General features: G+C 37.9%; 1 protein-coding gene across 7 annotated transcripts in view; it reads left to right on the top strand.

The window, feature by feature from the left end:
- The window catches only part of VPS13C (vacuolar protein sorting 13 homolog C), a 106,619-nt gene that overhangs the window by 36,625 nt on the left and 56,070 nt on the right, over positions 1-13,924 (top strand). For 6 of the 7 annotated variants that reach the window (XM_075045475.1, XM_075045476.1, XM_075045481.1 and 3 more), the window contains 11 exons: positions 239-315; positions 473-532; positions 4,018-4,171; positions 6,102-6,218; positions 7,530-7,633; positions 7,952-8,119; positions 8,911-9,215; positions 9,529-9,676; positions 10,536-10,644; positions 11,084-11,217; positions 13,215-13,371. In XM_075045475.1, the coding sequence (XP_074901576.1) occupies positions 239-315; positions 473-532; positions 4,018-4,171; positions 6,102-6,218; positions 7,530-7,633; positions 7,952-8,119; positions 8,911-9,215; positions 9,529-9,676; positions 10,536-10,644; positions 11,084-11,217; positions 13,215-13,371 (1,533 nt within the window). The remainder of the gene's footprint in view (positions 1-238; positions 316-472; positions 533-4,017; positions 4,172-6,101; positions 6,219-7,529; positions 7,634-7,951; positions 8,120-8,910; positions 9,216-9,528; positions 9,677-10,535; positions 10,645-11,083; positions 11,218-13,214; positions 13,372-13,924) is intronic. The other variant, XM_075045478.1, reaches the window with a different exon arrangement.

Genomic DNA, 13,924 nt, shown 5'->3' with positions numbered 1-13,924 from the left:
CTCCCACCGTAATGCTAATTAGATAAATAAATAGCTTAATGCTCAATCTTTGGATGGTTAAGGGGTACAAACTTGTAATTTTGGACTTAACAAAGAGATACCAGTGATTCATACTTGGTGGTGCAATGTATTTTAACAAATGGTATTGAAAATTAATCCCTATCTTCAAGGCAAAAATTCTTTGGGTCTCTGAAAGAACAGAAATTACCCTAATTTTTGTGCATTTCATATGTTACAGGTAAAAAAGCACCCATTCATCTAATTAGTTCCTCAGATAAACCTGGCTTAGACCTTCTGAAGGTGGAATATATCAAGGTATACATAAAGCTTTTAAAATTTATTTTAAAGCACTTTTATATATTACAAAGTCTTAAACCTACTGCTCAGAGCTAGTGGGTTGTTTTGCGTCTTCTGAAGAGCACAGTGACTGGTTGGAATTAATATTAACCTTCATGCAAATCATTATTTTAAGGCTGACAGAAATGGGCCACACTTTCAGACAATTTTTGACAACGCTGAACAGATGATTCAAGTGAGTACTTGCAGATTTTATTGCTTATTTTCTTTTGGTTTGCTTCGTTAGAAGGGAGGAATCAATAAGGGTTTTTTCGGCTTTCCTGTTCTGCTCCTCTGCCCAAGCTTCCCCCCTCCCTGACCTTGCAGCATGGATATTTAAAGAGTTAAAAAGTACTTGAAAGTTTTTATACAACTTAATATAAGAGCAGTATGTTAGTCTTTTTTCTTAACTGTGATGAAAAACTGTCTAGCTAGCTCATGTGGATAAAATTCAAAATAATAAAAGAATGCATCTTCTCATGCGTATGAGATCATGAAGTTCAAATGTCTGGTATGGCAAAATGTAGTGGGGTCTAGAATTCTTTCCTTTTCCTGTCAAATTATCTGTATTGTGAGCACTACATAATCAGCACTCTGGCTAAATTTAATAAGAAGTCTAAATCCATTTATGAGTGATTTTGGTTTTTTTTGCGGGGGGGGGGAGAGCAGAGAGGAGCGTGTTCCAATTCTTCACCCTGAAATATGACTTGGGAGCTTCTTGTGATACTGCATTTTCCTCTCTGTCATTTTTGTCATAGACTCTAGAATAAGAACTTGATCTCTTAAAAATGACTGCAATATAGGAAGATGGTTTTAGACAGCAAGTACCTAACTTCTTAAGTTAGGTTGTACTAATGGTATATTTTTGAGTCAGAGATTTCAATCTAAGGAAAAACAGTGTCTTGAGGAATTCTGGAAATAAACTACTGTATTGGGTTTGCATGGCAAGGTTTTGGTAGCGGGGGCGGGTTACAGGGGTGGCTTCAGTGAGAAGCTGCTAGAAGCTTCCCCTATGTCTGACAGAGCCAATGCCTTCTTTTATTTCTCCCCATCCCACTGCATCCGTCAGTGGGTCAACTTAAATAAAGAAACTAAATTAAATAAATGATCTTTCCTTTTCAGCTGCACCTAAGGTGCCATGATGCTATGTAACTCTAAAAGTGCCATTTCTAAGTGATGGCCGCGAACAGCAGGGAATCCAAATGCAAGGTCATGTTTGCCTAGTTTTCTTTTAAAAGCCCCTATTCTGGAGTCTATTCTCTTAAAGCATACCAGCCAAAGACTTCTTTCCAGTGAAGCTGGAGAATGGGTGTACATGTTGCAGTGTGTTCTGCAGGCTAACAAATATGGTTTCCATTGAGCCAATGCAAAGATAATTACAGAGGCATTCACAAAGGCTGTTTAGGCTTGAGAAGCTGTCTCCTTAGGTTTCTTTTATAGCTGATGAAGAGATCCAGCTGATAGCAATGCAAAGAATGAAAGCAGCTGTTCCTCAAGGCTGTGTTGTCCTTCAGTACCATCCAACTTGGGCAGGACCTGTGGCACTGTATTGGCTTTGTGTGGCAAGGTTTTGGTAGCGGTGTGGTGGGGGGGGAGGTTACAGGGGTGACTTCAGTGAGAAGCTGCTGGAAGCTTCCCCTGTGTCTGACAGAGCCAATACCAGCCAGCTCTAAGATGGACCCACCGCCGGCCGAGGCCGAGCCCATCAGCGATAGTGGTAGCACCTCTGTGATAACATATTTAAGAAGGAAAAAAGTTAGGACAGACGGAAACAGCCGCCGGAGAGAGGAGTGAGAACATGTAAGAGAAACAACCCTGCAGACACCAAGGTCAGTGAAGAAGGAGGGGGAGGGGATGCTCCAGGTGCCAGAGCAGAGATTCCCCTGCAGCCTGTGGGGAAGACCATGGTGAGGCAGGTTGTCCCCCTGCAGCCCATGGAGGTCCATGGTGGAGCAGATATCCATCTGCAGCCCGGGGAGGACACCACACCGCGGCAGGTGGGTGCCCGAAGGAGGCCGTGACCCTGTGGGAAGCCCGTGCTGGAGCAGATTCCTGGCAGGACCTGAGGAGCTGTAGAGAGAGGAGCCCATGGAGCAGGTTTTGTGGCAGGACTCGTGACCCTGTGGGGGACCCATGCTGGAGCAGTGTGCTCCTGAAGGACTGCATGCCATGGAAGGGACCCATGCTGGAGCCGTTTGTGAAGAACTGTAGCCCGTGGGAAGGACCCATGTTGGAGAAGTTTGTGGAGGACTGTCTGCCATGGGAGGGACCCCACACTGGAGCAGGGGAAGAGTGTGAGGAGTCCTGCCCTTGAGGAGGATGAAGCGACAGAAATAACATGTGATGAACTGACTGTAAACCCCATTCCCTGTCCCCCTGCACCGCTGGGGGGGATAGGTAGAGAATCCGGGAGTGAAGTTGTGCCCAGGAAGAAAGGAGGGGTGGAGGGAAGGTGTTTTGAGTTTTGGTTTTATTTCTCATTACCCTACTCTGGTTGATTGGTAATAAATTGAGTTAATTTTCCCCGAGCTGAGTCTGGTTTGCCCGTGGTGGTAATTGGTGAGTGATGTCTCCTGTCCTTATCTTGACCCACAAACTCTTTGTTATATTTTCTCTCCCCTGTCTAGCTGAGGAGGGGGAAGTGATAGAATGGCTTTGGTGGGCACCTGGTGTCCAGCCAGGGTCAACCCACCATAACTACGAAGGGCTGTCAGTTTTCTGTGATTAGGTACTTCCCTTCCTTTATAACTTGGCATTATCTTGCCTGCCATTTTTTGGTGTGAAGACTGAAATATTTCCCTTGCCACCTAATAGTTTTACAGTATCTATAGATATCATCAGGGAACTCTAGTTAATGCTGGAATCTTTTTGCTAAGAAAAGGTTCCTGAAGCTGCAGCAGGGGATGACAGTTCTACTACTTGAGTGCTACTGACATGGATATACTTACTGAGTTGACTGACTTCATGCTATGGGACAGTGCTGATGTTAAGAGAATTCAACTTTATATACATCATAAGGTGTTTTGCTTGCAGCTCTTCAATGGGACTTCTGTGTCTGGAAGAATTGCATTTGGGCTCTTTTTCCAATTTCAAGCCCATTCAGGCGGATAACTTTTACTAAACTACACGGCAAGGACTTGCTCTTCTTTTGGACTCCCTTAGTGGATTTGTTGAGAAATACCTTTATACTAAGTACCTACCTGGCAGCCACCTGCTACTTATCTGGTTGTGTAGTACTGTGTTATTGCAGGAGCATTCAAGAGTGAGTCTGTGTTTGACAGAGCATATTGCTTGAGAAGACTGAATCCTGCTTTAGGTTACCTAGGTTACTAACTTACTCCAGGTGTATCTCCCTTAGCCATCTAATTAAGTTTTCCACTTATGTAATGCAGTTTTCCACAATGAGTTTTTCACTCAATGCTTCTAAATTTTGTATCACTTTGCTGTTGTACTGAGGAGGTTATAGGTTAACAGTTACAGCTGTTGGGTTGTTGTTAGGTTTTCTTATTTTCTAAGCTTACCACTTTTCTGCTTTACAGAAAGCTTTTTTTTCTTTGTGATCTGTTGCTGGTAATGCATGCAGCTTTTCTAAGAAATTGTTATATTCCATTGGGTGCTTTTGTACCTTGGTCCAAATCTTAAGTTATTTTTTTGTCATATGGGGTCTCATGTTTTCAACAGGTAGCTTTTTCGTCATTGACCCTTCTACTGCATACAGAGGCCCTCATGTCTGCTGTCAGTTTTCTAGCAGCTGTTAGTCCATCAGGCAGTGGAAATAGTAGAGACACACCAACTAAAGACGAAAAACAAGAAGATGACACTAGATTGAAGAAAGGTACAGTTGTGTTTGTCAAAATGATGGTTCTGAAAGGATGTGTTGCATGCTGGCGAAACAATCAAATCCAGAGAAACCTGATTAGCTTAGTAGTGTGGGGAGAAGATCAAAGCTTATGTGACTGTGGCTCACCAGGCTAGAGGACTGATTTCAAAAAAACAATAAATGAAACAATGATTATGATCATAAATGGTGTCTTCAGGTGAGCTTTCTATTCTTGTGTTTCATTGCCTTTTCACAAATAGACTTGAATTTGAGTAAATGAGATTTCTGTGAGCTTAGAGGACTCAAACAGCAGCATGATCTTAGTGTTGATGGTAGAATAAAGGAGATAAATAGTACTTTGCTGATTATGCTGTTACTGATCTAGGCAATTTAAATATACTTTCAAAGAGGTAGTCAGGTCCTTTGCTAACTTAATGAAAATCTTGCTGTTCCTGTAGCACTGAAACAAAAAATGAATTTATATCAAAATAGGCTCAGAGGGGAGCAGTTGCACTGTCTTTAATATTAAGTGTAGAAGTCAAGCATCAGGTGAGCTGGAAATGAGGTGTCTAGTGAAGAATGTTCAGAATCACTTATAATTTTAAATGGCCTGGTGTCTTGGTTTCGGCTGGGATAGAGTTAATTTTCTTTCTAGTAGCTGGTAGAGTGCTATGTTTTGGATTTAGTATGAGAAGAATGTTGATAACATGCTTATGTTTTCAGTTGTTGCTAAGTAGTGTTTATACCAAGTCAAGGATTTTTCAGCTTCTGATGCCCAGCCAGCAAGCAGGCTGGAGGGGCACAAGCAGTTGGGAGGGGACACAGCCAGGACAGCTGACCCAAACTGGCCAAAGGGATATTCCATATCATGTGATGTCATGCCTAGTATATAAACTGGGGGGAGTTGGCCTGGGAGTGCAGATTGCTGCTTGAGAACTAACTGGGCATCAGTCAGGAGTGGTGAGCAATTGCATTGTTCATCAATTGCTTTCTATGTACCAATTCTATTATTATCATCATCATCATTATTTTTATTTTATTCCTTTCTGTCCTATTAAACTGTTCTTATCTCAACCCAAGAGTTCTACTTTTTTTTCCCCCTGATTGTCTCCCCCATCCCACTGGTTGGGGTATGAGTGAGCAGCTGAGTGGTGTTTAGTTGCTGGCTGGGGTTAAACCATGACACCTGGGTTTGAATCTGCAGGCTGAAAAAGAAGCTGCTGCTGTGTACAGTGTGACAAAGCCCATAAATATTTGGGCTCTTGGATTAACACTTTGCTACTCTTGGTTAGTGAAGGTGCAGACCATCAGTGAGATCTAATGGCTTCTTGTCTTCCGCCATAGATAGGTTTTTGACGCTTGTGTTTGACACCTTATTCTTCCCAGCCTTAACACTTGCTCTCGTAAAAGCTGGGTGTTGATTGCCTGAAATAGGCTTCCAAGGTTTGCCATTTCTTACAAGCTTGGAAGTTTAAGAGAAAACTTCCTACATTAGGATCTTGGAATAGGAAATATTAGATAACCTGAAAAAAGCACTACTGTGAACCTACTGAGTTATTGACTTAATGTTAAAAGTAAGCGTACTGTGCAATTGATTTCCTCTTAACCCAGCAATTAATTTAAACCTTAATTTAAAAAAAAGTAAAATTGTTCCAGTAGAGAGCCATCACTAGATGGGGTAATATCAGACATAGAATTACAAGCAAATGCTGGCATGTTTTACTCTTATCAGTAGAGTTGCCTTCAGAGGAAGACTTGTTGCTCTAAGATGGGATGTTATAGACTTAATCATGATAGTGGTGATGAAAGAAACTATAGGAAATAAAACTAAGTCATCTGAATGCCAACCACCCCCAGACCAAAACAACCCTCAGATATGCTCAGGAGTTCAAGTGAGAATATGAATTATATGTACCTTGAAAATCCCCATTTCTCTCACTTCTAGTGGCTAGACCTTTGAAGGATAAGGATATCTTTGACTTCAAGCTTTTTGCCAAGCTGGATGCCTTCTGTTTAAATATTTGTGATGAAAAAAAGAACATTGCAGAGATCAAGATACAAGGTATTCAATTCTTTGTTAGTAGTAACTGATCTAGTAATTTAGTTTCAGAGTAACTGCTAGTAATTAGACTAAAAGATATTTAAGGTGTAAATTTTCAGCATCTGACTTTTTTTTTTTAATTGTGTTCTGTACAAACATGGCTTGTGGTATTGTTTTCAAAGTCAGTCTTCTAGTCTGTCATAATGTTTTGGCCTCCAGCTAGAAAAGCATGATATATTATTCTTCAGGTAATTATGTTCATATTTTGAAGGAATTTGATTATGGGTGGCTTTTCATGTTGTACTAAGCTTTGAATATTTTTCTGCTATACCTGAATTATTTAGGATAAAAACCCCCTTAAAACGGTTTTCTTTGGTTTTGAACTTCTAGTGTTTATTCAGGTTTCTTGTTTTGGTTTTGTTTTCTTGATTCTTTTTCACCCCTCAGAGGGGCTATCAATAATTTTGAGGGTGGGTGGAAGTTTCACTTCCAAGTTTGGCTATAGCTGCCATCCTAATAGCTGCCAAAACTCTCTCTTGGTATGAATATTTAAGAATGTGTGATATACAACAGTATGTAATACAGTTCATAAAAAGTCTCTTGCTTTTGCCCGTCTCTAAATCATATGATGTATTCACACAAGATTCTGTATGCAAAAATACAGTATAGTAACATCTTTTTTGATAGAAAATCTCAGTAGCTTGGTTATTAAGAGACGGATTATTGTTTGAATATTTTTCTATTAGTAGTAGCTCATTTTTTTCCAGAGATGATTGGTATTGAGACAGTACCTGTGTTAGAATTTCTATTTTGTTTTATTCAAAGCTGTAGTATGGTCACATTCTCAAAGCTTAATAACAGACAGCATAGTGTATGGACTTGGGTATGAACTCTAGACAATATACTTATCTTCTGTGTCTGACTGATAAAAAGCAAAAAGTCTCTATTTCCAGAACTTACAATACTTCTTTTTTTTTTGTTTTGGAGAATTTATCGTAGTTGGGGAATTACTTTTTTTCTGATATGGATACAGGGAGACTAAAATGCCTTGGATTGAATAGAGCTCTTTTATTTACAGTCCCTTCAGCAAGGGATGTGGTAACTGGCTTCATCTGGAAACAGGAAAGAATCAAGTGTGTTTAGGTATTCTTTGTGGTTTTTTTTTTAAATCTTTGTTAAATTTAGCAAACTATTAACAAAGTAATTGTTTGTTGCAATGCATAATTTCTGTAACTTTTCTCATTTCCTCTGTTGGTGTTGTGTGTCCCCATCCTGAAAATGAGTGTTACTTCTGTTATGCAATACTACTGTTTCTCTCTTTATACTTCACAGGTCTTGACTCATCTCTTCTCCTTCAGCCAAGTCACACTGTATTCTTTGCCCGACTTAAAGACATAGTTGTCACAGATGTTGATTCAAGGACCCTTCATAAAAAAGTACGCAACTACAAGATTTTAAGTTTTACTTGGTTCTTCGTTAGTTTTGTGTGTATAAAAGTGAAATGTAATACATATTCTTATTCCACTCTTTTAAAAATATTTCATATATCTTGAATATCTCTTTTCAAATAAGATCCGTGGTAAAGCATAGTTTTCATATTAGAATAATGGATGTCCAAAAAGATTAAAAAAAATAAAAATAAAAAAATCTAACTTGTACATCTGATAGGCTGATGATATATTTAGTTTTTCTTTTTGTTAAGTACCTTTTTAGAAGCTGCTGATGGCTGGTAGGTACTCTTTCTCTCTTTCTAGGCTGTGTCTATAGTAGGAGATGAAGTTTTCAGTTTCAATCTGACATTAGATCCATATGCTACGGAGGGAGAAGCCTACACTGACATGTCAAAAGTGGATGGTACTGTATCTTTGAAAGTAGGCTGTATTCAAATAGTATACCTTCACAAATTTCTCATGTCTCTTCTGGTAAGTCTTTTTTTCCTTTGTATGTTTCTGCTTCATTCTCAAATTAGTCTTCCTTGTTTGTGTCCTCAGTACAAGTGGTAACTTAAATTTCTGAAAGAGAAAGGATAGGCTTAATTTTTCATGTGTGCTATTAAAAGCTTTGATAAGTAAGCTTTAACTGGTTTGAATTTCAAAAAACTAACACAGTGCAAGTGGGTCACTTCCCACCCTCTACTTTGCAAATAGAGAAAAGCTTGGTGTTATTAAGGTATTTTGGGGGTTTTATGTTTGCTGCCTTTTCCACCCTGGCAAAAACCTGAGTTCACTGCAAACATCTGAGCTAACATTAGAGGCAAAATTTTCTGCAAGGTTAGATGCTATGAGGACTGCAAATTAATCAATGTAAATATTTGTACCCTCATCAAGTATTCTAATGGGGGCTTTTTCAACAAAGCACTAGTGGGCTTTCTGTCATTCAGTACTGGCTTTAATAGGAATTAATATTCACTGGGGGCAAAGAAGGGCTCTAAAAACAATATATGTCCCCAAAAGCTAATGAGGTAAAGGAATCTTGTAGCTAATGAAGGACAAAAAAGTAGAGATGAGTTTAAAATGAGTGGATTGTACTGGTCAGTATGTTTTTGACCCTTTATTAGAGGTCATGACAGAAGGCACTCAGTTGTCTTTCCCCAGGGAAAAATCTAACACAGTAGGCAGCATAATTAGTGGTTGATGTCGTAAAATAAGAGAGTAATTCAGATTAAAAAACTGTTTACAGACATCTCTCCTTTCTTTTCAACCGCTTATTCTAGACCTTCCTGAACAACTTTCAAACAGCTAAGGAGGCACTGAGTGCTGCTACAGTCCAAGCTGCAGAAAAGGCCGCTACCAGTGTAAAAGACCTGGCTCAAAGGAGTTTTCGACTTGCCATGGACATTCACTTGAAAGCACCAGTTATAGTCATTCCTCAGTCCTCAGTTTCCCCCAATGCTATAGTAGTAGATCTTGGCTTGATTAAGGTTCAGAACCAGTTTAGCTTGGTGTCTTCAGAAGGCAGTTTGCTCCCTCCAGTCATTGACAAAATGGACGTGCAGCTGACAAAGCTGAAACTGTCTAGGTAAAGTGCACTTTACTAAGTAATGCTTGAACTAATTGGTAATAATAATACTCTATAGGGTATTAATCTACTTGCTTAGAAACCACGGTTAGTGACTGTGTCAAATATATGGTGTTAAAATAATAACCTGTTATCTTAAGGGCAAATAAATCAGTAGTAAAATAAGATACTGTTCCTCTCAGGAAGCCATTTAAACCTAAAGAGATATTATATTACATTTGAGATTTTAAGATGTTATTTAGAAAATGTAATGTATGACTTAACTTCTAACTTTCCCACCATGTGTTTTGGGTTTTTTTCTGTTTGTTTTAAGGACCACTATGGAGACAGGTTTGTCACATCCAGACATTCAGATACTTCACCCTATTAATTTAAGCCTGTCAGTGAAACGAAATCTGTCTGCAGCTTGGTTTCACAAATTACCAGTATTGGAGATCACGGGGTATCTGGATACAATGAATGTAAGTCTTATGAAAAGAAGGTGGTGAGAGGCTTGTGATAACAGTTAATGTAAGACTAACCTTTATGTTACTTCTGGACACAAGGGTGCAACAAGCTGCAAATTTTTAGTAGTTGTGGAGTTAGTTTCAGGGATGTCAACAGGGTTTAAACTGCCTGTGTGAATGTCGAGGTTTGAAAGTGTCATATAAAACACCTGAACTGCTGTGTACCTTTATTAAACTGAGAGAAAGAAGAGAGAAAACTGAAAAGATGTCAGGGAGTCTTGTTTAATCCCTGCCACAAGGCAGGACCAGCTTAAATCAAATGTTTTTGTGACCCGTTCTCTGAGCAAGTCTTTTTTTCAGGTGTGTTTTGGGGTTTTTTTGTTTGTTTTTTGTTGTTTTTTTTTTTTAAATGGAATCTTCTTGAGAGGAATTTAAATTTATGCAAATATTTGCCTTAGTGACTCCAGCTTCATAACTTCCTACCTCCCTTGAATGACCTCATGATAGTTGTGTTTTGTGGCAATTTATATACTGTGAAAGAAAATACCAGGTACATCTTGGGTAAAACTGGAATTCAAATATCATGAAGTAGCATGTCATCTACAGGAAAGTATTAAAAGCATAGATACGCTAAATAAAGGCTGAATTATATATTGATACAACTTTAGAAGTCATAATCTTCTTTAATCTCCTAATCCTTTAACAGTAAGCAGTTAAAAGAATTTCATTTTGTTATTCAAGGGATGATGCTGCTGACAAAATACCTGTAAATAAGCACTCTTCTTGGCAGGAAACATTGTTCTGCTTTGCTAGCTAGTGGTAAGCTTAAAGAACAGTGTGTTTTTCCTGAGAACTGTGATATGCAATTTTGTAGGTTGTGTTAAGTCAAGAGGATTTGAATGTCTTCCTCAAAGTATTGACGGAAAACCTTGGTGAAGCAGAAGACAAACTCACTCATGCAAAATCAGTACTGCAAAAGGAAGGTCAGAGATGGAATTTATTTGTCATGAATGTTAAGTGTGTTAGCTTTTAGGAAAAATGAAAAGCATTTATTATCTGGAAAGCAGGCTTAGATCTGAGAGTATGATGTGTAAGTGATAAACTCCTCTTTTTAATTTTGCAAGGACAGTGTTCATACTTTAATACTTCAAAAAAGTGGAAACATTACAAGACAAAATTTGGTAATTGTGTTAGCTAAATTGTCATGGAACTAGCAAGATATTGAGATGTCAGAGTCGTCTTGTTGCCAGAACATGTTTCTATTTCCTTTGCTCTGAAGTCAAAGGCTCTGCTTGTGGAAATGTTGCTAGCTTATCTTAGATGAACATAAGCCATCTAAATGAATAAAAGAATTGGATATGTTTCTTGAGCTAAACAAATAGTGGCAACTTCAGAAGTTAACCAATTCAATGAATGCTTCAGGTAAAACCAAAGAAATGGAGAAATTGGTTTTGATGCAGGATAAGAGTGTTCCAGAAGGAATGTTGTCTGAAAAGAGAAAAAGAACATTAAATGAAGATGTAATCAATATACTACTTAATTTTGAAATCAAAGAGGTATGTATTCATCTGTAACATTTATTGTTACTGAATCCAGTACTCATGTCTGTTTCTTAGAAGTAGTGGGCCATTTTAACTGTTTAAAGAAGATGGTACATATCAACAGAAAGAAACCAAACAAAAAACCCCCACAGAACTCATTCTTCAGCTGTTTCTTTAGCTGTTTTCTTTTGTGTATATTATGTGAATGTATTTATAGAATATTTAACATACACAATATATCTAACAGGGAAAACATGACTTCTTTTAGATATTCTGCACTCACCGAGCCTTAATCCTTCATAATGCTGCATATGATTCTCCTAATAACAAACCACCTGAAACAGTTAAGCTAGAACTGGTTTTTTTGCCTTAGATACTACATCTGAAGGTTAGGTTCTAGGTGAAGTACTGGGAAAACACACAAGCAATCAGTTAACAAAGATACCTATGCATAAGAAATTTTCCAAGCCTGTTTTTTCTTTGAAGATGTCTGTGATACTTAAGTGTGACGAGCTCAGCATGGCCTTTAATTTTTTCAAGAGTCAGACCAAATGGCTTGGGTATGCATGTTATTTTAAGTAACTATGAGGTTTGTTGTTTGTTTGTTGTTGGATTTTTGGGTTTTGTTTTTTGTGCATGTGTAATTTTTGTCCAATGCAAAATCTGGGTTCCTATTTTTTTAGAAAGGAAAAAAATGCCTTCAAACCCAAAACTATTCTATTGCTGAGTGAGAGTAGCTTCCAAAGACTAGAGAATTCCTCCTATTTCCAGCCACCAGGGAAACATATTCTGTGTGAGTGATATGAAATCATACAAGAAAACTTAGTTTTAAGGGCATTAGAAATACTTGTCCCACAGCTGAAGTGTAGACAGGTAGCAAGCTGATACCATCCCAGCTTTGGGGTTTTCTCACTTTTTGCAGAATTACAGTTGCAATTGGCTGATGAGGTGCCTGTTAATAAACAGCACGTAGTTATCCAATGTATATCCCTAGTACCTTTGACAGTTTCTAACTTTCAGATTTGGTGTCTTGGCTGTGAAGAATTTTTTTTTATGGTAGGACTGAGCCTGTAGTGCTCCATGTTGTCTTATTTAATATATCTGATGAACAGTTCTGTCTTGTTTAATAGAGTTTTACACAAGCTTCACATGAAAGTTTTTACTAAGATAGTGTCCACATTGTCTGTGGACTGTATATGTTGGGTGGTTAATGATAAAATGCTAATTTGTTAGTGCACAAAGACTATGCTACATAATGATGCAGACAAAGTATTGACAAACTTGAATTCTTTAAATTCCTTGTGTGGTAAATTGTTAGGTTGAGGCACTATTTTTAGTTCACAAGAATGGAAGATAATTGCCTCATGAAATAATTACACTGAAATTAACATTGTTCATTAATAACTATATCTAGTTCTACTTTAATTTTCAGCTGCATTTAGAAACACAAGTCTTTTCTCATTCTCAACATTCAAATTAGTGTAATGCTTAAAATCTTCTGTAAATGAAGAATTGTAATGTTGAAGTATTTCTGTGTCCTTAATTATTACTTGCATAGCATCAGATATTCAAAGATCGATACATGTTGCTATCTGTTATCTACTGCCCTTTTTTCCAAACCAGTATGATCTGTAGTAACTGTTTTTTCCATATTCAAACTCTGTAGCCCTGTGTAGTGTCTGATTATAAAACTGAAGCATAGCTTGACAAGGTAAAGATATATTGCTAGGTCAACAAAGTTGAATTCTAGACAAATTAATAGACTTGGTATTTTTATTTTGTTGTTGATGGAGTTAAGAAGTGATTGGTTGCTTGGCCAAGAGGAACAGGGTGTGGGGGGGAAATCTTTAACAAACTGGTGTTGTAGATTTTCTTTGTGAGAAGGCAAAATGTCTAGATTAATACTGCTTTTGAAGCTTAGCTGAGGAGATAATGCCCAGTTATAACTGCATGCTGTAACATCTGGACAGCTTTACTGAAATAGTGAACTTATTTCCCTTTCCATATTCAAGGTTGTAATAACCTTGATGAAGCAGGTTCAGAAGGAGAGATATCCATTACATATTCTAACCGTGCTACAGCTTGGAACTGAAACCAAAATTAGAAATCATGAATTAACTGCAGCAGCATATCTGAAAAAAATTATGATGACATGCATTGAAATAAATGGTAAGTCTTCTGGAAAACTAGTATGCAGTCATTACGGTGTGTGCAATCAGCTTTTGTAGACAGAGGATAGCATGGTCAAAAATAACAATAATTACTGGAGGGGGGGGGAGAAAGGGCAGGAGGTTACATGCCAAATTCACTTAATGATGCTGTCCTGTGTAATTTAGATTCAATTGATCTATTTTACCTGATACCAAGTTCTACTCCTGTTGGTAGGTTTAGCTTGAGTTAATTTGAGTTAGTTGACTGCTTTGAGTGGGAATGGTCATTCCTGAGAAGTATTTTATCTATTCAGAGTGTTTTGATGAGCTTCTGAATCTGTGCTTTATGACCAGTTCTGGCAGCAATGGAAATACAGCATGCTTCCTTGATTGGTCATGTAACATTTCAAAGTGATACTGAAGTAATAACTGAAATAGCCATGTATTCAAAGTAGAAAAGTATGGTTTTGAATATAAACCCACAAAGATAGGAAGGCAAATAGTTTTCCAATTTTGAATCTGCTTTCAGGACCAAGATAAGTTAATTTTGATTAGTTTAATTAAAAAAAAAA

This window comes from Buteo buteo, chromosome 13, assembly GCF_964188355.1.
Source record: "Buteo buteo chromosome 13, bButBut1.hap1.1, whole genome shotgun sequence".
In the NCBI taxonomy this organism is placed as follows: domain Eukaryota; kingdom Metazoa; phylum Chordata; class Aves; order Accipitriformes; family Accipitridae; genus Buteo; species Buteo buteo.
The sequence above is the reverse complement of the archived record's forward strand: the minus strand, read 5'-3'. Positions and strand labels throughout refer to the sequence as shown.